Source organism: Salvelinus namaycush, chromosome 1, assembly GCF_016432855.1.
Source record: "Salvelinus namaycush isolate Seneca chromosome 1, SaNama_1.0, whole genome shotgun sequence".
Lineage (NCBI taxonomy): Eukaryota > Metazoa > Chordata > Actinopteri > Salmoniformes > Salmonidae > Salvelinus > Salvelinus namaycush.
In genome coordinates, this window is record NC_052307.1 from 810,633 (window position 1) to 835,632 (window position 25,000).

At 42.5% G+C, this 25,000-nt stretch overlaps 1 protein-coding gene across 2 annotated transcripts in view; it reads left to right on the plus strand.

The window, feature by feature from the left end:
* Positions 1–25,000, plus strand: part of LOC120053472 (protein mono-ADP-ribosyltransferase PARP8-like) — a 118,234-nt gene that overhangs the window by 69,285 nt on the left and 23,949 nt on the right. Inside the window, exons 9-19 of one of the 2 annotated variants that reach the window (XM_039000599.1) lie at positions 12,172–12,232; positions 12,560–12,650; positions 12,900–12,966; positions 13,286–13,414; positions 13,993–14,478; positions 14,685–14,823; positions 14,983–15,036; positions 15,162–15,257; positions 18,651–18,743; positions 18,862–18,987; positions 19,271–19,336. In XM_039000599.1, the coding sequence (XP_038856527.1) occupies positions 12,172–12,232; positions 12,560–12,650; positions 12,900–12,966; positions 13,286–13,414; positions 13,993–14,478; positions 14,685–14,823; positions 14,983–15,036; positions 15,162–15,257; positions 18,651–18,743; positions 18,862–18,987; positions 19,271–19,336 (1,408 nt within the window). The remainder of the gene's footprint in view (positions 1–12,171; positions 12,233–12,559; positions 12,651–12,899; positions 12,967–13,285; positions 13,415–13,992; positions 14,479–14,684; positions 14,824–14,982; positions 15,037–15,161; positions 15,258–18,650; positions 18,744–18,861; positions 18,988–19,270; positions 19,337–25,000) is intronic. The other variant, XM_039000607.1, reaches the window with a different exon arrangement.

Consider the following 25,000-nt stretch of genomic DNA (forward strand, 5'->3'; position numbering starts at 1 on the left):
CAGCAGGTTAAACCCATTCATTCAGCAGGTTAAACCCATTCATTCAGCAGGTTAAACCCATTCATTCAGCAGGTTAAACCCATTCATTCAGCAGGTTAAACCCATTGATTCAGCAGGTTAAACCCATTCATTCAGCAGGTTAAACCCATTCATTCAGCAGGTTAAACCCATTCATTCAGCAGGTTAAACCCATTCATTCAGCAGGTTAAACCCATTCATTCAGCAGGTTAAACACATTCATTCAGCAGGTTAAACCCATTCATTCAGCAGGTTAAACCCATTCATTCAGCAGGTTAAACCCATTCATTCAGCAGGTTAAACCCATTTATTCAGCAGGTTAAACCCATTTATTCAGCAGGTTAAACCCATTTATTCAGCAGGTTAAACCCATTTATTCAGCAGGTTAAACCCATTTATTCAGCAGGTTAAACCCATTTATTCAGCAGGTTAAACCCATTTATTCAGCAGGTTAAACCCATTCATTCAGCAGGTTAAACCCATTCATTCAGCAGGTTAAACCCATTCATTCAGCAGGTTAAACCCATTTATTCAGCAGGTTAAACCCATTTATTCAGCAGGTTAAACCCATTTATTCAGCAGGTTAAACCCATTCATTCAGCAGGTTAAACCCATTTATTCAGCAGGTTAAACCCATTCATTCAGCAGGTTAAACCCATTCATTCAGCAGGTTAAACCCATTCAGCAGGTTAAACCCATTCATTCAGCAGGTTAAACCCATTTATTCAGCAGGTTAAACCCATTTATTCAGCAGGTTAAACCCATTCATTCAGCAGGTTAAACCCATTCATTCAGCAGGTTAAACCCATTCATTCAGCAGGTTAAACCCATTCATTCAGCAGGTTAAACCCATTCATTCAGCAGGTTAAACCCATTCATTCAGCAGGTTAAACCCATTCCCATTCATTCAGCAGGTTAAACCCATTCATTCAGCAGGTTAAACCCATTCATTCAGCAGGTTAAACCCATTCATTCAGCAGGTTAAACCCATTCCCATTCATTCAGCAGGTTAAACCCATTCATTCAGCAGGTTAAACCCATTCATTCAGCAGGTTAAACCCATTCATTCAGCAGGTTAAACCCATTCATTCAGCAGGTTAAACACATTCATTCAGCAGGTTAAACCCATTCATTCAGCAGGTTAAACCCATTCATTCAGCAGGTTAAACCCATTCATTCAGCAGGTTAAACCCATTTATTCAGCAGGTTAAACACATTTATGTGCAACTAAAACGTAGTTGAGATGTAGTTGAAATAAACATCTGGATTTTAAAGGTAATTTCTTTTAAATCAGTCTTTTATTACCAAAAACATGTTGATGAACAAATACTGTAGATGCTTCTTTCTAGTTGTTCAAGCATTTTACTTAAAACAAAAGAACAAAGGGAGCCGCAACATGTCCGCCAATGTAATTCCATTCACGAATTGCATGCGACTGTTTTTCATCATGGCTCTACTAAAGACTTTAAAACTCGAAGGATCGACGTTGGTAGACGAGAAGCAGGTACAGGGAGTGAACATTTAATTAACAACGGACATGGGACAGAACAGGACAGCGTCAGGACATGAACACATAATGACATAAATGCAGACACAGGGAACAAACGGGGGAGCAGACAGATATAGGGAAGGCAATCAACATAGTGAAGGAGTCCAGGTGAGTCCCGTGAGCGCAGTCAAGCGCCAGAGAGGGAGAGCGGGAGCAGGCGTGATTGATTATAGTTGGTTTGTAAATTATTATTGTATTTCTTGTTTTGTGCTGTTTACAATGTTCCAAACAGGTCTCCTGATTTGAACTCAATCAAACTTTTTTGGCATCAACTGAAAACATTAATCTATAATTTTGACAAGCCTACACGCAAAGAAGGCTATCAATACGTTTTGGCTTGAGGATATGATGATACAACAATACAAATTGGTTGTTGATCATTGCTAGACAACCATTTTCTGGTCTTGGCATAGATTTTCTTGAAAATTTTAATCAAAACTGTAACTCGGCTACTCAGGAATATTCACTGTGCTCTTGTCAAGCAACTCCAGTGTAGATTTGGCCTTGTGTTTTAGGTTATTGTCCTGCTGAAAGGTGAATACATCTCCCAGTGTCTGATGGAAAGCAGACTGAACCAGGTTTTCCTCAAGGTTTTTGCCTGTGCTTAGCTCCATTCCATTTCTTTTTATACCCAGTCCTTAATGATTACAAGCATACCCATCACATGATGCAGCCACCACAATGCTTGAAAATATGGAGTGATACTCAGGAATGTGTTGTGTTGGATTTGCCCCAAACTAAACACTGTATTCAGGACAAAAAGTGAATTGCTTTGCCACATTTTTTGTCGTATTACTTTAGTGCCTTGTTGCAAACAGGATGCATGTTTTGGAATATTTGTATTGGAATATTTGTATTCTGTACAGGCTTCCTTCTTTTCACTCTGTCAATTAGGTTAGTATTGTGGAGTAACTACAATGTTGTTGATCCATCCTCAGTTTTCTCCTATCCCAGTCATTAAACTCTAAAACTGTTTTAAAGTCACCATTGGCCTCATGGTGAAATCCGTGAGCGGTTCCCTTCCTCTCCGGCAACTGAGTTAGGAAGAAGGACGCCTGTATATTTGTAGTGACTGGGTGTATTGATACACCATCCAAAGTATAATTAATAACTTCACCATGCTCAAAGGGATATTCAATCACTGCTTTTTTTAAATGTCACCCATCTATCAATAGGGGCCCTTCTTTTCGAGGCATTGGAAAACCTCCCTGGTCTTTGTGGTTGAATCTGTGTTTTAAATTCACTGCTCCGACTGAGGGACCTTACAGATAATTGTATGTGTGGGGTACAAAGATCAGGTAGTCATTAAAAAAACATGTTAAACACTATTATTGAACACGGAGTGAGTCCATGCAACTTATTATGTGACTTGTTAAGCAAATTTTTACTCCTGAACATATTTAGGCATGCCATAAGAAAGGGGTGGAATACTTATTGACTCAAGACATTTCGACTTTTCATTTTTAAATAAATTTGTACAAATTTCGAAAAACATAATTCCACTTTGAAATGATGGGGTGTTGCGTGTGTGTAGGCCAGTGACAACAAATCTCAATGTAACCCATTATAAATTCAGGCTGTAACACACCCACATGGTAAATGTCAAGGGGAATTCATATTTGCTGAAGGCACTATAAATCATCACCTCTTGTAAGGTTGATTTGCTATCGCTAGATACATAGCAGATTACAAATTACGGATACGCGGTTTATAAATTATACAACGGTTGGGTCTAATCCTGAATGCTGATCGGTTAAAAGCACATTCCAGCCCGTGTCTATTCCACTATTTACCACCAGCTAAATCTATGAGGTTAAAATGGCTATTTACTCTGTTCCATCTGACTGTCTCATCAGCCCAGCCAGGCAATTTATAAACTTGATCTCCACTATAAAAAGCATCTCGACATTATCTCACATTTCTTTTACATTAACATGTAGTTTTTTTTTTGTCTTGCTGATAGCCCGTCAAGAGTCTATTGTCCTGCTGATAGTCCATCAATAGTCTATTGTCCTGCTGATAGCCCATCAATAGTCTATTGTCCTGCTGATAGCCCATCAATAGTCTATTGTCCTGCTGATAGCCCATCAATAGTCTATTGTCCTGCTGATAGCCCATCAATAGTCTATTGTCCTGCTGATAGCCCATCAATAGTCTATTGTCCTACTGATAGCCCATCAATAGTCTAGTGTCCTGCTGATAGTCCATCACTAGTCTATTGTCCTGCTGATAGCCCATCAATAGTCTATTGTCCTACTGATAGCCCATCAATAGTCTAGTGTCCTGCTGATAGCCCATCAATAGTCTAGTGTCCTGCTGATAGCCCATCAATAGTCTATTGTCCTGCTGATAGCCCATCACTAGTCTAGTGTCCTGCTGATAGCCCATCAATAGTCTATTGTCCTGCTGATAGCCCATCAATAGTCTATTGTCCTGCTGATAGCCCATCAATAGTCTATTGTCCTGCTGATAGCCCATCAATAGTCTATTGTCCTGCTGATAGCCCACCAATAGTCTATTGTCCTGCTGATAGCCCATCACTAGTCTAGTGTCCTGCTGATAGCCCATCAATAGTCTATTGTCCTGCTGATAGCCCATCAATAGTCTATTGTCCTGCTGATAGTCCATCAATAGTCTATTGTCCTGCTGATAGCCCGTCAATAGTCTATTGTCCTGCTGATAGCCCATCAATAGTCTAGTGTCCTGCTGATAGCCCATCAATAGTCTATTGTCCTGCTGATAGCCCATCAATAGTCTATTGTCCTGCTGATAGCCCATCAATAGTCTATTGTCTTGCTGATAGCCCATCACTAGTCTAGTGTCCTGCTGATAGCCCATCACTAGTCTATTGTCCTGCTGATAGCCCATCAATAGTCTATTGTCCTGCTGATAGCCCATCAATAGTCTATTGTCCTGCTGATAGCCCATCACTAGTCTAGTGTCCTGCTGATAGCCCATCAATAGTCTATTGTCCTGCTGATAGCCCATCACTAGTCTATTGTCCTGCTGATAGCCCATCAATAGTATATTGTCCTGCTGATAGCCCATCAAAAGTGGATGGCTTCTTTTGTATTATAATATATTGCATGAATAGGTAAGAGCCACAGCATTGTAGTGTACTTACAGTACAGTGCACTTTCCCTCCATTCTGCCTGACTCTCTACCACCACATGATTCGTTCTGTTGTTGTTATCTATTGTTGTTGTTATCTATTGTTGTTGTTATCTATTGTTGTTGTTATCTATTGTTGTTGTTATCTATTGTTGTTGTTATCTATTGTTGTTGTTTTCTATTGTTGGTGTTATCTATTGTTGTTGTTATCTATTGTTGTTGTTTTCTATTGTTGTTGTTTTCTATTGCTGTTGTTTTCTATTGTTGTTGTTATCTATTGCTGTTGTTTTCTATTGTTGTTGTTATCTATTCCCTCCATTCTGCCTGACTCTCTTCCACCACATGACTCTTTCTGTTGTTGTTTTCTATTGTTGTTGTTATCTATTGTTGTTGTTTTCTATTGTTGTTGTTATCTATTGTTGTTGTTTTCTATTGTTGTTGTTATCTATTGTTGGTGTTATCTATTGTTGTTGTTTTCTATTGTTGTTGTTATCTATTGTTGTTGTTTTCTATTGTTGTTGTTTTCTATTGTTGTTGTTATCTATTGTTGTTGTTATCTATTGTTGTTGTTTTCTATTGTTGTTGTTATCTATTGTTGGTGTTATCTATTGTTGTTGTTATCTATTGTTGTTGTTTTCTATTGTTGTTGTTTTCTATTGCTGTTGTTTTCTATTGTTGTTGTTATCTATTGCTGTTGTTTTCTATTGTTGTTGTTATCTATTCCCTCCATTCTGCCTGACTCTCTTCCACCACATGACTCTTTCTGTTGTTGTTTTCTATTGTTGTTGTTATCTATTGTTGTTGTTTTCTATTGTTGTTGTTATCTATTGTTGTTGTTTTCTATTGTTGTTGTTATCTATTGTTGGTGTTATCTATTGTTGTTGTTTTCTATTGTTGTTGTTATCTATTGTTGTTGTTTTCTATTGTTGTTGTTTTCTATTGTTGTTGTTATCTATTGTTGTTGTTATCTATTGTTGTTGTTATCTATTGTTGTTGTTATCTATTGTTGTTGTTTTCTATTGTTGTTGTTATCTATTGTTGTTGTTATCTATTGTTGTTGTTATCTATTGTTGTTGTTTTCTATTGTTGTTGTTATCTATTGTTGTTGTTTTCTATTGTTGTTGTTATCTATTCCCTCCATTCTGCCTGACTCTCTACCACCACATGATTCTATCTGTTGTTGTTTTCTATTGTTGTTGTTATCTATTGTTGTTGTTTTCTATTGTTGTTGTTATCTATTCCCTCCATTCTGCCTGACTCTCTACCACCACATGATTCTATCTGTGGTTGTTTTCTATTCAGTAACATTCCACTAGTAAAGGTAATATATAAAAAAACTAACATTTCAATAGTTCAGGTCTTGAAAATACGGGAAACCTTTTTTCCCCTCCGTATCTACAAAGGGGTATAAATGAGGCCAATGCAGACGACTGGCCTGTGGGGTTTTCGTCCCTGTACTCTCTTTCGTTCAGCTTCTTTTTCACATCAGCAAAGAACCACTCCACATTGTCTGCTTCATTTGACGCTGTCGTTTTGAGTTTTATTTATCCGTGTTTAGTAGCCCGGGGCTATATGGCTGTACCGTCAACTTGTTCATTTTGCAGACACGACTCGCGTATATTCAGTTCAACACATATATTTTAAGAATATTACTGAACATTTTTGTTTCACTTAGAATATAAACTTTAAGGTTAACAACTGTTTTAGTAAGTCCAGTCTAGTTACAGCTTCTTCTGACCAAGTAGAAACAAAAAAACTGAGTGTCTTTTTTTTCTGGGTGTGTATGCGGGACAGAGGAAGAGCAATTCTTCCACTATTGTTCTACATTCAATAACCTTCTTCTTCGTCATCCTCGTCATTCAGTTCATTCAAATTAAATTGTGAAGTGAAGTGCACGATTATAAGTTTATTTCTGGTTTCTATCGCAACGTTCTTCAATTGACGTCATTCATTCAGTGAGGAGAGAGACGCATTAGCGCCTGGGTACCAACGCTTTTACACCTAACCCAACAGCAGAATCAGCATTCCAACTCCCTTACGCTGACACAATGTATCACACTATACCACAATCTATCTCAGTGTGCTGCGGCATAAAGTCAAAACTTTTAACTTAGGAACCACTGTACACACACATCTCTCATGACCTCTAAATGGTTAGAGCCGTTGGGCCAGTAACTGAAAGGTTGCTAGATCGGATCCCCGAGCTGACAAGGTTAAAAATATGTCGTTCTGTCCCCTGAACAAGGCAGTTAACCCACTGTTCCTAGGTCGTCATTGAAAATAAGAATTTGTTCTTAACTGACTTGCCTAGTTAAAAAAGGTTAAATATATATATTTTTTATAATAATAATAATTGGTAACTGTTGTAAGTTATATCCCACATGTGGGTCAGTGTGGATGGTGATGTGTGAATGTCAGTGGACGTGTTTTAACTATTCTTGTGTGGACCAGAATTCCCCACAAGAATAGTAAACAAACACAAATTGGTGTGTGTGTGTGTGTGTGTGGGGGGGTGTCAGTAGGAATGGTGGTGTGAGTGTGTGTGTCTGTGTCAGTGTGTGTGTGTGTCAGTGTGTGTGTGTGTGTGTGTGTGTGTGTGTGTGTGTGTGTGTGTGTGTGTGTGTGTGTGTGTGTGTGTGTGTGTGTGTGTGTGTGTGTGTGTGTGTGTGTGTGTGTGTCAGTGTGGATGGTAGTGTATAGCAGGCCCTACTGCTGGATGACTCATCAGGGAGAGCAGGTCCTCCAGAAGGGCGTGGTACAGCATTAGGGTAGATATATTAAAGGGTAGTGATATATTAAAGGGTAGATATATTAAAGGGTAGATATATTAAAGGGTAGTGATATATTAAAGGGTAGATATATTAAAGGGTAGATATATTAAAGGGTAGATATATTAAAGGGTAGATATATTAAAGGGTAGATATATTAAAGGGTAGATATATTAAAGGGTAGTGATATATTAAAGGGTAGATATATTAAAGGGTAGTGATATATTAAAGGGTAGATATATTAAAGGGTAGATATATTAAAGGGTAGTGATATATTAAAGGGTAGTGATATATTAAAGGGTAGATATATTAAAGGGTAGATATATATTAAAGGGTAGTGATATATTAAAGGGTAGTGATATATTAAAGGGTAGATATATTAAAGGGTAGTGATATATTAAAGGGTATATATCTTAAAGGGTAGTGATATATTAAAGGGTAGTGATATATATTAAAGGGTAGTAATATATTAAAGGGTAGTGATATATTAAAGGGTAGATATATTAAAGGGTAGTGATAGGGTAGTGATATATTAAAGGGTAGATATATTAAAGGGTAGATATATTAAAGGGTAGTGATATATTAAAGGGTAGTGATATATTAAAGGGTAGTGATATATATAAAAGGGTATATATCTTAAAGGGTAGTGATATATTAAAGGGTAGTGATATATTAAAGGGTAGTGATATATATTAAAGGGTTGTGATATATTAAAGGGTAGATATATTAAAGGGTAGTGATATATTAAAGGGTATATATCTTAAAGGGTAGTGATATATATTAAAGGGTTGTGATATATTAAAGGGTAGATATATTAAAGGGTAGATATATTAAAGGGTAGATATATTAAAGGGTAGTGATATATTAAAGGGTAGATATATTAAAGGGTAGTGATATATTAAAGGGTAGTGATATATTAAAGGGTAGTGAGATATTAAAGGGTATATATCTTAAAGGGTAGTGATATATTAAAGGGTAGTGTTATATTAAAGGGTAGTGATATATATTAAAGGGTAGTGATATATTAAAGGGTAGTGATATATTAAAGGGTAGATATATTAAAGGGTAGTGATATATTAAAGGGTAGTGATATATTAAAGGGTAGATATATTAAAGGGTAGTGATATATTAAAGGGTAGTGTTATATTAAAGGGTAGTGAAATATATATTAAAGGGTTGTGATATATTATAGGGTAAATATATTTAAGGGTAGATATATTAAAGGGTATATATATTAAAGGGTAGTGATATATTAAAGAGTAGATATATTAAAGGGTAGATATATTAAAGGGTAGTGTTATATTAAAGGGTAGTGAAATATATATTAAAGGGTTGTGATATATTATAGGGTAAATATATTTAAGGGTATATATATTAAAGGGTAGTGATATATTAAAGAGTAGATATATTAAAGGGTAGATATATTAAAGGGTAGTGATATATTAAAGGGTAGATATATTAAAGGGTAGATATATTAAAGGGTAGATATATTAAAGGGTAGTGATATATTAAAGGGTAGTGATATATTAAAGGGTAGTGATACATTAAAGGGTAGTGATATATTAAAGGGTAGTGATCTATTAAAGGGTAGATATATTAAAGTGTAGTAAAGGGTAGATGTTCATTGTAACGCTTATATACAACTTCAAAGATGTTTTCAAGTTGGAAAAGACTAAATCAACATCGCTGTGGCATGTTGAGATGTTGAGGTGTTGATGTTGAGGTGTTGATGTTGAGATGTTGATGTTGAGATGTTGAGGTGTTGATGTTGAGGTGTTGATGTTGAGATGTTGAGATGTTGAGATGTTGAGGTGTTGATGTTGAGGTGTTGATGTTGAGGTGTTGATGTTGAGGTGTTGAGGTGTTGATGTTGAGGTGTTGATGTTGAGGTGTTGATGTTGAGGTGTTGATGTTGAGATGTTGAGGTGTTGATGTTGAGGTGTTGATGTTGAGGTGTTGATGTTGAGATGTTGATGTTGAGATGTTGAGGTGTTGATGTTGAGGTGTTGATGTTGAGATGTTGAGGTGTTGATGTTGAGGTGTTGATGTTGAGGTGTTGATGTTGAGATGTTGAGGTGTTGATGTTGAGGTGTTGATGTTGAGATGTTGATGTTGAGGTGTTGAGATGTTGAGGTGTTGAGATGTTGAGGTGTTGATGTTGAGGTGGTGATGTTGAGGTGTTGAGATGTTGAGGTGTTGAGATGTTGAGGTGTTGATGTTGAGGTGTTGATGTTGAGGTGTTGATGTTGAGGTGTTGATGTTGAAGTGTTGATGTTGAGGTGTTGAGATGTTGATGTTGAGGTGTTGAGATGTTGATGTTGAGGTGTTGATTTTGAGGTGTTGATGTTGAGGTGTTGATGTTGAGGTGTTGAGATGTTGAGGTGTTGAGGTGTTGATGTTGAGGTGTTGATGTTGAGATGTTGAGGTGTTGATGTTGAGGTGTTGATGTTGAGGTGTTGATGTTGAGATGTTGATGTTGAGATGTTGAGGTGTTGATGTTGAGATGTTGATGTTGAGGTGTTGATGTTGAGGTGTTGATGTTGAGGTGTTGAGATGTTGAGGTGTTGATGTTGAGATGTTGAGGTGTTGATGTTGAGGTGTTGAGATGTTGAGGTGTTGATGTTGAGGTGGTGATGTTGAGATATTGAGATGTTAATGTTGATGTTGAGGTATTGAGATGTCGAGGTGTTGAGATGTTGATGTTGAGGTGTTGATGTTGATGTTGAGGTGTTGATGTTGAGGTATTGATGTCGAGGTGTTGAGATGTTGATGTGTTGATGTTGAGGTGTTGATGTTGAGGTGTTGAGATGTTAAGGTGTTGAGGTGTTGATGTTGAGGTGTTGATGTTGAGGTGTTGATGTTGAGGTGTTGATGTTGAGGTGTTGAGGTGTTGATGTTGAGGTGTTGATGTTGAGATGTTGAGGTGTTGAGGTGTTTATGTTGAGGTGTTGATGTTGAGATGTTGAGGTGTTGATGTTGAGGTGTTGATGTTGAGGTGTTGATGTTGAGGTGTTGATGTTGAGATGTTGAGGTGTTGAGGTGTTGATGTTGAGGTGTTGATGTTGAGGTGTTGATGTTGAGGTGTTGAGATGTTGAGATGTTGAGGTGTTGATGTTGAGGTGTTGAGGTGTTGAGATGTTGATGTTGAGGTGTTGATTTTGAGGTGTTGATGTTGAGGTGTTGAGATGTTGATGTTGAGATGTTGAGGTGTTGATGTTGAGGTGTTGATGTTGAGGTGTTGATGTTGAGGTGTTGAGATGTTGAGGTGTTGAGGTGTTGAGATGTTGAGGTGTTGATGTTGAGGTGTTGAGATGTTGATGTTGAGGTGTTGAGATGTTGAGGTGTTGATGTTGAGGTGTTGAGATGTTGAGGTGTTGATGTTGAGGTGTTGATGTTGAAGTGTTGATGTTGAGGTGTTGAGATGTTGAGGTGTTGATGTTGAGGTGTTGATGTTGAGGTGTTGAGATGTTGATGTTGAGGTGTTGATTTTGAGGTGTTGATGTTGAGATGTTGATGTTGAGGTGTTGATGTTGAGGTGTTGATGTTAAGGTGTTGATTTTGAGGTGTTGAGATGTTGAGGTGTTGAGATGTTGAGGTGTTGAGGTGTTGATGTTGAGGTGTTGATGTTGAGATGTTGAGGTGTTGATGTTGAGGTGTTGATGTTGAGGTGTTGATGTTGAGGTGTTGATGTTGAGATGTTGAGGTACTGAGGTGTTGAGATGTTGAGGTGTTGAGGTGTTGATGTTGAGGTGTTGATGTTAAGGTGTTGATTTTGAGGTGTTGATGTTGAGGTGTTGAGATGTTGAGGTGTTGATGTTGAGGTGTTGATGTTGAGGTGTTGATGTTGAGGTGTTGATGTTGAGGTGTTGATGTTGAGGTGTTGATGTTGAGGTGTTGATGTTGAGGTGTTGATGTTGAGGTGTTGATGTTGAGGTGTTGATGTTGAGATGTTGAGGTACTGAGGTGTTGAGATGTTGAGGTGTTGATGTTGAGGTGTTGATGTTGAGGTGTTGAGGTGTTGATGTTGAGGTGTTGATGTTGAGGGGTTGAGGTGTTGAGATGTTGAGATGTTGATTTTGAGATATTGAGGTGTTGAGGTATTGAGATAATCCGTTTCTAATGTGACTGACTTGAAATGGATTCCATGTATCATCATCTTCAATCAGGTGTTTATTCAGGAGATCATATTGAGATACATGTTTTATGTGTTCTGATGTATGGAACCAGTAATGTGTTCTGATGTATGGAACCAGTAATGTGTTCTGATGTATGGAACCAGTAATGTGTTCTGATGTATGGAACCAGTAATGTGTTCTGATGTATGGAACCAGTAATGTGTTCTGATGTATGGAACCAGTAATGTGTTCTGATGTATGGAACCAGTAATGTGTTTTGATGTATGGAACCAGTAATGTGTTTTGATGTATGGAACCAGTAATGTGTTTTGATGTATGGAACCAGTAATGTGTTCTGATGTATGGAACCAGTAATGTGTTCTGATGTATGGAACCAGTAATGTGTTTTGATGTATGGAACCAGTAATGTGTTTTGATGTATGGAACCAGTAATGTGTTCTGATGTATGGAACCAGTAATGTGTTTTGATGTATGGAACCAGTAATGTGTTCTGATGTATGGAACCAGTAATGTGTTCTGATGTATGGAACCAGTAATGTGTTCTGATGTATGGAACCAGTAATATGGTCATATGTTTTATATTGTGTAGGGAATACGGTGCGATTGATGATGTGGACATTGATCTACACATCGACGTCAGTTTCCTAGATGTAAGTATGCCATTCATGCCATTCTCATTGCCTTTCATTCCATCTCCTAAAGCAAAGGAAGATGGGCTGGTGAGATTTGATCTGATTTGCTAGTAATGTAGTAGCGTATCACTGTAAAATACTCTGTCTGTAATGTCTGACAGAAAGGACATAGCAGGTGGAGTGAAAAGAACATTTCTGAGATTGTTTATGCTTTGAATACTTAGTTTAGAAATGTAGAAGTTATATTTCAGGAGTGGTAGGACACGTTATGACAGAAGCGATCAAGCTAAAATGGGTCCCTGAATATTGTGTGCTACGTCGTATTATGCTGTTTTGATTTCACAGGAGGAAATAGCCCTAGCGTGGGACGTGATCCGCAGGGAGCCGGTGATCGTGCGTCTCCACTGCTCTCTGACACAGTACCTGAATGGACCAGGTACCAGACACACACACACACACACACAACCATATCACTGGACTGTCTTCGTGCAGAGACATATTAAACCACACCACTAGACTGTCTGCATGCAGAATCATATTAAACCACACCACTAGACTGTCTGCATGCAGAGACATATTAAACCAGACCACTAGACTGTCTGCATGCAGAGACATATTAAACCAGACCACAGCGACATTGGATTGCTTCATGTTTACGTCATGAAATATGTATTGTGTTTCCCAGTCCCCACGGTGGACGTGTTCCAGGTGTCGACTAAGGACCGGTTTGGACTGGGACATCAGTTGAAGAAGTAAGTGTTTGGTGGTGCTAGGATGTAGCTTTAAACACTAGAGGACTCATATTACTTGTTACATGTAATACACAAATAATGCAGACATTTGTTCCTTGTTTCTCTCCAGGATAATGCAGACATTTGTTCCTTGTTTTTCTCCAGGATAATGCAGACATTTGTTCCTTGTTTTTCTCCAGGATAATGCAGACATTTGTTCCTTGTTTTTCTCCAGGATAATGCAGACATTTGTTCCTTGTTTTTCTCCAGGATAATGCAGACATTTGTTCCTTGTTTTTCTCCAGGATAATGCAGACATTTGTTCCTTGTTTTTCTCCAGGATAATGCAGACATTTGTCACCCAGCAGTGGAAACACCAAAGTGAAGAGAAGCTCAACTCCCTTCACAACAAAAACAAGAACAAGAAGAAGGTCAAATCTCCCCTCCACATCTTCTCAACCCTCCGCAGGTCAGAGAAACATCAGCACTGTCCTTTTCACAACACTGACATTTGATGTCTAACAGAAGTAGGGTTGCAAAATGCAGGGAACTTTCCCACAATTCCCTGGTGTTCTAGAAATCCTGGTTGGAAGATTCCCGGGATCAGGAGGGAATAAGCAGGAAACATGGAATCCTCCAAACAGGAAATACTGAATTTTCCAACCAGGAAATACTGAATCCTCCAGCCAGGAAATACTGAATTCTCCAACCAGGAAATACTGAATCCTCCAGCCAGGAAATACTGAATTCTCCAACCAGGAAATACTGAATCCTCCAACCAGAATTTCTGGAAACCTCTGAATTTCAGGAAAGTTACCTGCATTTTGCAACCCTAAACAGAAATGATTGATATAAACCGGTCTGTCACTATAATTAAACTACAGACATTTCTTATCCCTTACCATATAGGCATTTACTGTGTCTGAAAGGATCAGATAGGTATGATATGGTATTGGCGCCACCTTGCTCTCTGATTGGTTAGGCAGAATTTAGCCTGGTTTTACTGCCTCACATTGGACAATAAAGTTATCTTCATTTTCTCCCCAGATCTCCCAGCTACCCGCCTCCTGGCTGTGTCAAGAGCAAGAAGAATCTGAAGCCGGAACAAGATGGCGTCTCTAAATCCCACCGTCTCCTCGGCCAGACCTGCTCCAGCACCGTCAAACAGCAGGTTGAGGCGGAGGTCCCTGGACCTAAGACCGCCCACCGTCTCCTCGGACAGTCCCTGTCTAGCACAGACCCCCGTATGGACCACGGAGGAGGGACCTGCCCCGGACCCCTGCCCCTCAAACCACGCCGCATCCTGGGCAGGCCCTGCTCGGCTTTGGTCAAACCAGAGGACCTCCGTCCCACTCCCCACAAGCTCCTGCCCCGCTTGTGCTCCGGCGACCCCCGCTGTGAGCACGCTGGTGGGGGAGGAGGTAGTCTTGGAGGAGGTTTGAAGCACCACAGGCTGCTCAGTAGGTCGTGCTCTGGTTCTATCAGGACGGAGGAATTAGATGGACTGAAACACCACCACCACCTCCTCAGCAGGTAAGATAATACAAAAAAAGAGAGGGTAATGGTATCTCCCAAATCCATGTTACTGCAGCTCCTACTACCTCATCAATGCCTCCATGTTACTGCAGGTCCTACTACCTCATTAATGCCTCCATGTTACTGCAGCTCCTAGTACCTCATCAATGCCTCCATGTTACCACAGCTCCTACTACCTCATCAATGCCTCCATGTTACTGCAGGTCCTACTCCAGCAGTACCAAGATGGGCAAAGCAGTGGACATCTTCAAGGATTCTGTTGCTCCGTCCGAGGGGAGGCGGCTCTCTCTTACCTCAGGGCTCATCGGGATCCTCGCCCCCTCGCTCGCCACGCCACCGCCGGTCAGTAGACCTCTCACGATTGGCTGATGGTTATTTGTCATATTAGAAACATGAATAGTTAGACAAGTAATATAATAGAGTAAATATAATATAATAAAGGTGTTTAACTCATATCTGTCATAGCTGCTTATTACTAAACAACCCTCTCTTCATCTATAGCCAAACAATGGGGCCAAGTCCATTCCGATAAGAGACAGAGGCTTCCTTGTCCAGGTAAACATTGCCACCTTATAGAAAACCTGACAGGTAAAATTTTTACTTTAGCCAACCCCATAATAAGGTGTTCTCAACAGGAGGTTTGATCCACTATGACGTGTTCTGCTGTGTTGTCTCTTCAGACCATGGAGTATGCTGAGCAGAGAACTCCGGTCCTGAATGAGTTCTGTGTGGTGTGTGACGAACCACACGTGTTCCAGAACGGACCCATGCTCCGAGTGAGTACACAACCACGCTCGTGCACACACACACATACATACATACGTGCACACACGCCAGACGCAGGCACGCACGACACGCACGCACGGTATGCCTAGGGCTAAACAGTCTACGGAACGTAGGCCTAGACGTACCAGACAGTAGACTGTTTTGGTCCTAGACGTACCAGACAGTAGACTGTTTTGGCCCTAGACGTACCAGACAGTAAACTGTTTTGGCCCTAGACGTACCAGACAGTAGACTGTTTTGGCCCTAGGCGTACCAGACAGTAGACTGTTTTGGCCCTAGGCGTACCAGACAGTAGACTGTTTTTGCCCTAGGCGTACCAGACAGTAGACTGTTTTTGCCCTAGACGTACCAGACAGTAGACTGTTTTGGCCCTAGACGTACCAGACAGTAGACTGTTTTGGCCCTAGACGTACCAGACAGTAGACTGTTTTGGCCCTAGACGTACCAGACAGTAGACTGTTTTTGCCCTAGACGTACCAGACAGTAGACTGTTTTTGCCCTAGGCGTACCAGACAGTAGACTGTTTTGGCCCTAGGCGTACCAGACAGTAGACTGTTTTGGCCCTAGACGTACCAGACAGTAGACTGTTTTTGCCCTAGGCGTACCAGACAGTAGACTGTTTTGGCCCTAGGCGTACCAGACAGTAGACTGTTTTGGCCCTAGGCGTACCAGACAGTAGACTGTTTTGGCCCTAGGCGTACCAGACAGTAGACTGTTTTGGCCCTAGACGTACCAGACAGTAGACTGTTTTGGCCCTAGGCTTTAGGAGAATCACTGTGGATCACGGTCATGAGTCCTAATGATACGACTATAGATCACTGTCCTGAGTCCTAATGATACAACTATAGATCACTGTCCTGAGTCCTAATGATACAACTATAGATCACTGTCCTGAGTCCTAATGATACAACTATAGATCACTGTCCTGAGTCCTAATGATACAACTATAGATCACTGTCCTGAGTCCTAATGATACAACTATAGATCACTGTCCTGAGTCCTAATGATACAACTATAGATCACTGTCCTGAGTCCTAATGATACAACTATAGATCACTGTCCTGAGTCCTAATGATACAACTATAGATCACTGTCCTGAGTACTAATGATACGACTATAGATCACTGTCCTGAGTCCTAATGAAACGACTATAGATCACTGTCCTGAGTACTAATGATACGACTATAGATCACTGTCCTGAGTCCTAATGATACAACTATAGATCACTGTCCTGAGTACTAATGATACGACTATAGATCACTGTCCTGAGTCCTAATGATACAACTATAGATCACTGTCCTGAGTACTAATGATACGACTATAGATCACTGTCCTGAGTCCTAATGATACAACTATAGATCACTGTCCTGAATCCTAATAATATTATCAGGATAAGGTAAGACCCAGATGCAGACCGTGTTGAAGTAACAATGTTTATTACAGCAACAGAGACAAAGGTACAGGACGGTAGGCAGGCTCAGGGTCAGGTCAGGCAGAGGTTGGAAATCCAGATAGGGGCAAGATACAGGATGGCAGGCAGGCTCAGGGTCAGGTCAGGCAGAGGTTGGAAATCCAGATAGGGGCAAGATACAGGATGGCAGGCAGGCTCAGGGTCAGGTCAGGCAGAGGTTGGAAATCCAGATAGGGGCAAGATACAGGATGGCAGGCAGGCTCAGGGTCAGGTCAGGCAGAGGTTGGAAATCCAGATAGGGGAAAGGTACAGGATGGCAGGCAGGCTCAGGGTCAGGCAGAGTGGTCAGGTGGGCGGGTTCAGGGTCAGGACAGGTAAGGGTCACAAACCAGGAGGGTGAGAAAAAGAGAGGCTAGGAAAAGACAGGAGCTGACAGGACAAACGCTGGTAAGCTTGACGAACAAGACGAACTGGCAACAGACAAACAGAAAACACAGGTATAAGTACACAGGGGATAATGGGGAAGATGGGCGACACCTGGAGGGGCGTGGAGACAAATAAAAAGACAGGTGAAACAGATCAGAGCATGACAGTACCCTCCTCTAGGGGCGCCACCTGGCGTCCTACCTGGGCGCATACCTGGTTGACCGGGGTGTCGGCGGTGGAAGTCTGTGATGAGGGCTGGGTCCAGGATGTCTCCAGCGAGGACCCAGTACCTCTCCTCCGGGCCATAACCCTCCCAACCAGGTACTGGAAACCCCCGCCCCGTGGTCGAACCCTCAGGAGTCGTCTCACCGTGTACGCCGGATGGCCATCGACGACGCGTGGAGGAGGGGTGGGCCTGGAAATGGAAGACAGGGACTGTGAGATATGGGCTTGATACGGGACACATGAAAGGTGGGGTGTATACGAAGGGTACGGGGCAACAGAAAATGAACAGCAGAGGGGCTAATGACCTTGGAGATGGGGTAAGGGCCGATAAACCGGGGGGACAGTTTGCAAGACTCCACCCGGAGGGGCAGATCCCGGGTGGAGAGCCATACCTTCTGCCCAAGATGATACCGGGGAGCCGGGGTCCGATGGCGATCCGCTTGTCGTCGGTACCCGGAGGTGGTCTTGAGGAGGGCCGACCGGGACAGCAGCAGACAAACATCTGGGCAGAAGGTATGCCGACCTCCTCTTCTTGCTCAGGGAAGAGCGGGGGCTGATACCCCAGGGAACATTCGAAGGGAGATAGGCCCGTGGCAGAGCAGGGAAGGGTGTTGCGGGCATATTCGACCCACACAAGCTGCTGACTCCAGGTGGTTGGGTTGGCGGAGACCAGGCAGCGCAGGGTGGTCTCGAGGTCCTGGTTGGCTCGCTCCGACTGGCCGTTGGACTTGGTGTGGAACCCGGAGGACAGGCTGGCCGACGACCCAATGCAGAATGCCTTCCAGAACTGGGGCGAGAACTGAGGACCCTGGTCGGAGACCATGTCTACGGGCAGTCCATGGATCCGGAAGACGTGCTGCACCATGAGCTGGGCCATCTCTTTGTCAGAGGGTAGTTTGGGGAGAGGAATGAAGTGGGCGGCTTTGGAGAACCGATCCACCATGGTCAGGAGGGTGGTGTTGCCATCAGACGGGGGGAAGACCCGTGACAAAGTCCAGGGAGATGTGAGACCAGGGATTGTGAGGGACAGGCAGAGGTTGGCGGAGACCAGCCGGAGCTTGCCGAGGAGTCTTGTTCTGTGCACAAACTGTGCAAGCGGCGACGAATGTGGACACGTCCGGGACCATGGTAGGCCACCAAAAGCGCTATCGCACAGATGCCAGGGTCCGACGGGTGGCAGGCCAGCCTGGAGGGAACGGAAACGAACATCCACCTGATCGCAAATGAGCAGCACAACCATTCATTACAATCTAGCTACAAGGCATGCAAGATATCCGTCATGATAATCTGATCCCATCTATTTGGTGTGTCCACCCCACAGCCCACGGTGTGTGAGCGGGAACTGTGTGTGTTTGCCTTTCAAACACTGGGGGTGATGAACGAGGCAGCCGACGAGATCGCCACAGGAGCTCAGGTACAACACACACACACACACACACACACACACACACACACACACACACACACACACACACACACACACACACACACACACACACACACAGAGTTTAACCAGCCCTCCTGTTTCCTAGGTGGTGGATCTGTTGGTGTCCATGTGTAGGTCTGCTCTAGAGTCTCCCAGGAAAGTGGTCATCTTTGAGCCATATCCCTCCGTGGTGGATCCGTGTGACTCTCAGGCACTGGCCTTCAACCCCAGGGTATGGTTTACTAACCCTGAACCTACTAACAGGCCTTCAACCCTAGGGTATGGTTTACTAACCCTGAACCTACTAACAGGCCTTCAACCCTAGGGTATGGTTGAACCTACTAACAGGCCTTCAACTCCAGGGTATGGTTTACTAACCCTGAACCTACTAATAGCCTTAGGCCTATGATGCATCGCCCTGCTGTCTGGTAGGCTGTAGACTTGAAGGTGGTGTGTTTTATTGGATGGACTGCAGTGATGATGATGATGATGATGATGATTGTGGTTCATTTCAGAAAAAGGACTATGACCGAGTGATGAGAGCCCTTGACAGCCTTACCTCTATCAGAGAAATGTCCCAGGTAACTAACCCTTGACAGTATCACCTCTATCAGAGAAATGTCCCAGGTAACTAACCCTTGACAGTCTCACCTCTATCAGAGAAATGTCCCAGGTAACTAACCCTTGACAGTCTTACCTCTATCAGAGAAATGTCCCAGGTAACTAACCCTAACCAGTCTTACCTCTATCAGAGAAATGTCCCAGGTAACTAACCCTTGACAGTCTCACCTCTATCAGAGAAATGTCCCAGGTAACTAACCCTTGACAGTCTTACCTCTATCAGAGAAATGTCCCAGGTAACTAACCCTTGACAGTCTCACCTCTATCAGAGAAATGTCCCAGGTAACTAACCCTTGACAGTCTCACCTCTATCAGAGAAATGTCCCAGGTAACTAACTAACCCTAACCAGTCTTACCTCTATCAGAGAAATGTCCCAGGTAACTAACCCTAACCAGTATCACCTCTATCAGAGAAATGTCCCAGGTAACTAACCCGTGACAGTCTCACCTCTATCAGAGAAATGTCCCAAGTAACTAACCCTAACCAGTCTTACCTCTATCAGAGAAATGTCCCAGGTAACTAACCCTTGACAGTATCACCTCTATCAGAGAAATGTCCCAGGTAACTAACCCTTGACAGTCTCACCTCTATCAGAGAAATGTCCCAGGTAACTAACCCTTGACAGTCTCACCTCTATCAGAGAAATGTCCCAGGTAACTAACCCTTGACAGTCTCACCTCTATCAGAGAAATGTCCCAGGTAACTAACCCTTGACAGTCTCACCTCTATCAGAGAAATGTCCCAGGTAACTAACCCTTGACAGTCTTACCTCTATCAGAGAAATGTCCCAGGTAACTAACCCTTGACAGTATCACCTCTATCAGAGAAATGTCCCAGGTAACTAACCCTTGACAGTATCACCTCTATCAGAGAAATGTCCCAGGTAACTAACCCTTGACAGTCTCACCTCTATCAGAGAAATGTCCCAGGTAACTAACCCTAACCAGTCTTACCTCTATCAGAGATATGTCCCAGGTTACTAACCCTTGACAGTCTCACCTCTATCAGAGAAATGTCCCAGGTAACTAACCCTTGACAGTCTCACCTCTATCAGAGAAATGTCCCAGGTAACTAACCCTTGACAGTCTCACCTCTATCAGAGAAATGTCCCAGGTAACTAACCCTTGACAGTCTCACCTCTATCAGAGAAATGTCCCAGGTAACTAACCCTTGACAGTCTCACCTCTATCAGAGAAATGTCCCAGGTAACTAACCCTTGACAGTCTCACCTCTATCAGAGAAATGTCCCAGGTAACTAACCCTTGACAGTCTCACCTCTATCAGAGAAATGTCCCAGGTAACTAACCCTTGACAGTCTCACCTCTATCAGAGAAATGTCCCAGGTAACTAACTAACCCTAACCAGTCTTACCTCTATCAGAGAAATGTCCCAGGTAACTAACCCTAACCAGTCTTACCTCTATCAGAGAAATGTCCCAGGTAACTAACCCTTGACAGTATCACCTCTATCAGAGAAATGTCCCAGGTAACTAACCCTTGACAGTCTCACCTCTATCAGAGAAATGTCCCAGGTAACTAACCCTTGACAGTCTCACCTCTATCAGAGAAATGTCCCAGGTAACTAACCCTTGACAGTCTCACCTCTATCAGAGAAATGTCCCAGGTAACTAACCCTTGACAGTCTCACCTCTATCAGAGAAATGTCCCAGGTAACTAACCCTTGACAGTCTCACCTCTATCAGAGAAATGTCCCAGGTAACTAACCCTTGACAGTCTCACCTCTATCAGAGAAATGTCCCAGGTAACTAACTAACCCTAACCAGTCTTACCTCTATCAGAGAAATGTCCCAGGTAACTAACCCTAACCAGTCTTACCTCTATCAGAGAAATGTCCCAGGTAACTAACCCTTGACAGTATCACCTCTATCAGAGAAATGTCCCAGGTAACTAACCCTTGACAGTCTTACCTCTATCAGAGAAATGTCCCAGGTAACTAACCCTTGACAGTCTTACCTCTATCAGAGAAATGTCCCAGGTTACTAACCCTAACCAGTCTTACCTCTATCAGAGAAATGTCCCAGGTTACTAACCCTTGACAGTCTCACCTCTATCAGAGAAATGTCCCAGGTAACTAACCCTTGACAGTCTCACCTCTATCAGAGAAATGTCCCAGGTAACTAACCCTTGACAGTCTCACCTCTATCAGAGATATGTCCCAGGTAACTAACCCTTGACAGTCTCACCTCTATCAGAGAAATGTCCCAAGTAACTAACCCTTGACAGTCTCACCTCTATCAGAGAAATGTCCCAGGTAACTAACCCTTGACAGTCTCACCTCTATCAGAGAAATGTCCCAGGTAACTAACCCTTGACAGTCTCACCTCTATCAGAGAAATGTCCCAGGTAACTAACCCTTGACAGTATCACCTCTATCAGAGAAATGTCCCAGGTAACTAACCCTTGACAGTCTCACCTCTATCAGAGAAATGTCCCAGGTAACTAACCCTTGACAGTCTTACCTCTATCAGAGAAATGTCCCAGGTAACTAACCCTTGACAGTCTCACCTCTATCAGAGAAATGTCCCAGGTAACTAACCCTTGACAGTCTTACCTCTATCAGAGAAATGTCCCAGGTAACTAACCCTAACCAGTCTTACCTCTATCAGAGAAATGTCCCAGGTAACTAACCCTTGACAGTCTCACCTCTATCAGAGAAATGTCCCAGGTAACTAACCCTTGATAGTCTTACCTCTATCAGAGAAATGTCCCAGGTAACTAACCCTTGACAGTCTCACCTCTATCAGAGAAATGTCCCAGGTAACTAACCCTTGACAGTCTCACCTCTATCAGAGAAATGTCCCAGGTAACTAACTAACCCTAACCAGTATCACCTCTATCAGAGAAATGTCCCAGGTAACTAACCCGTGACAGTCTCACCTCTATCAGAGAAATGTCCCAAGTAACTAACCCTAACCAGTCTTACCTCTATCAGAGAAATGTCCCAGGTAACTAACCCTTGACAGTATCACCTCTATCAGAGAAATGTCCCAGGTAACTAACCCTTGACAGTCTCACCTCTATCAGAGAAATGTCCCAGGTAACTAACCCTTGACAGTCTCACCTCTATCAGAGAAATGTCCCAGGTAACTAACCCTTGACAGTCTCACCTCTATCAGAGAAATGTCCCAGGTAACTAACCCTTGACAGTCTCACCTCTATCAGAGAAATGTCCCAGGTAACTAACCCTTGACAGTCTTACCTCTATCAGAGAAATGTCCCAGGTAACTAACCCTTGACAGTATCACCTCTATCAGAGAAATGTCCCAGGTAACTAACCCTTGACAGTATCACCTCTATCAGAGAAATGTCCCAGGTAACTAACCCTTGACAGTCTCACCTCTATCAGAGAAATGTCCCAGGTAACTAACCCTAACCAGTCTTACCTCTATCAGAGATATGTCCCAGGTTACTAACCCTTGACAGTCTCACCTCTATCAGAGAAATGTCCCAGGTAACTAACCCTTGACAGTCTCACCTCTATCAGAGAAATGTCCCAGGTAACTAACCCTTGACAGTCTCACCTCTATCAGAGAAATGTCCCAGGTAACTAACCCTTGACAGTCTCACCTCTATCAGAGAAATGTCCCAGGTAACTAACCCTTGACAGTCTCACCTCTATCAGAGAAATGTCCCAGGTAACTAACCCTTGACAGTCTCACCTCTATCAGAGAAATGTCCCAGGTAACTAACCCTTGACAGTCTCACCTCTATCAGAGAAATGTCCCAGGTAACTAACCCTTGACAGTCTCACCTCTATCAGAGAAATGTCCCAGGTAACTAACTAACCCTAACCAGTCTTACCTCTATCAGAGAAATGTCCCAGGTAACTAACCCTAACCAGTCTTACCTCTATCAGAGAAATGTCCCAGGTAACTAACCCTTGACAGTATCACCTCTATCAGAGAAATGTCCCAGGTAACTAACCCTTGACAGTCTCACCTCTATCAGAGAAATGTCCCAGGTAACTAACCCTTGACAGTCTCACCTCTATCAGAGAAATGTCCCAGGTAACTAACCCTTGACAGTCTCACCTCTATCAGAGAAATGTCCCAGGTAACTAACCCTTGACAGTCTCACCTCTATCAGAGAAATGTCCCAGGTAACTAACCCTTGACAGTCTCACCTCTATCAGAGAAATGTCCCAGGTAACTAACCCTTGACAGTCTTACCTCTATCAGAGAAATGTCCCAGGTTACTAACCCTAACCAGTCTTACCTCTATCAGAGATATGTCCCAGGTAACTAACCCTAACCAGTCTTACCTCTATCAGAGATATGTCCCAGGTTACTAACCCTAACCAGTCTTACCTCTATCAGAGAAATGTCCCAGGTAACTAACCCTAACCAGTCTTACCTCTATCAGAGAAATGTCCCAGGTAACTAACCCTAACCAGTCTTACCTCTATCAGAGAAATGTCCCAGGTTACTAACCCTAACCAGTCTTACCTCTATCAGAGAAATGTCCCAGGTAAATAACCCTAACCAGTCTTACCTCTATCAGAGAAATGTCCCAGGTAACTAACCCTAACCAGTCTTACCTCTATCAGAGAAATGTCCCAGGTAACTAACCCTAACCAGTCTTACCTCTATCAGAGAAATGTCCCAGGTAACTAACCCTAACCAGTCTTACCTCTATCAGAGAAATGTCCCAGGTAACTAACCCTAACCAGTCTTACCTCTATCAGAGAAATGTCCCAGGTAACTAACCCTAACCAGTCTTACCTCTATCAGAGAAATGTCCCAGGTAACTAACCCTAACCAGTCTTACCTCTATCAGAGATATGTCCCAGGTAACTAACCCTAACCAGTCTTACCTCTATCAGAGATATGTCCCAGGTTACTAACCCTAACCAGTCTTACCTCTATCAGAGAAATGTCCCAGGTAACTAACCCTAACCAGTCTTACCTCTATCAGAGATATGTCCCAGGTTACTAACCCTAACCAGTCTTACCTCTATCAGAGAAATGTCCCAGGTAACTAACCCTTGACAGTCTTACCTCTATCAGAGAAATGTCCCAGGTTACTAACCCTAACCAGTCTTACCTCTATCAGAGAAATGTCCCAGGTAACTAACCCTTGACAGTCTCACCTCTATCAGAGAAATGTCCCAGGTAACTAACCCTTGACAGTCTTACCTCTATCAGAGAAATGTCCCAGGTAACTAACCCTAACCAGTCTTACCTCTATCAGAGAAATGTCCCAGGTAACTAACCCTTGACAGTCTTACCTCTATCAGAGAAATGTCCCAGGTAACTAACCCTTGACAGTATCACCTCTATCAGAGAAATGTCCCAGGTAACTAACCCTTGACAGTCTCACCTCTATCAGAGAAATGTCCCAGGTAACTAACCCTTGACAGTCTCACCTCTATCAGAGAAATGTCCCAGGTAACTAACCCTTGACAGTCTCACCTCTATCAGAGAAATGTCCCAGGTAACTAACCCTTGACAGTCTCACCTCTATCAGAGAAATGTCCCAGGTAACTAACCCTAACCAGTCTTACCTCTATCAGAGAAATGTCCCAGGTAACTAACCCTAACCAGTCTTACCTCTATCAGAGAAATGTCCCAGGTAACTAACCCTTGACAGTATCACCTCTATCA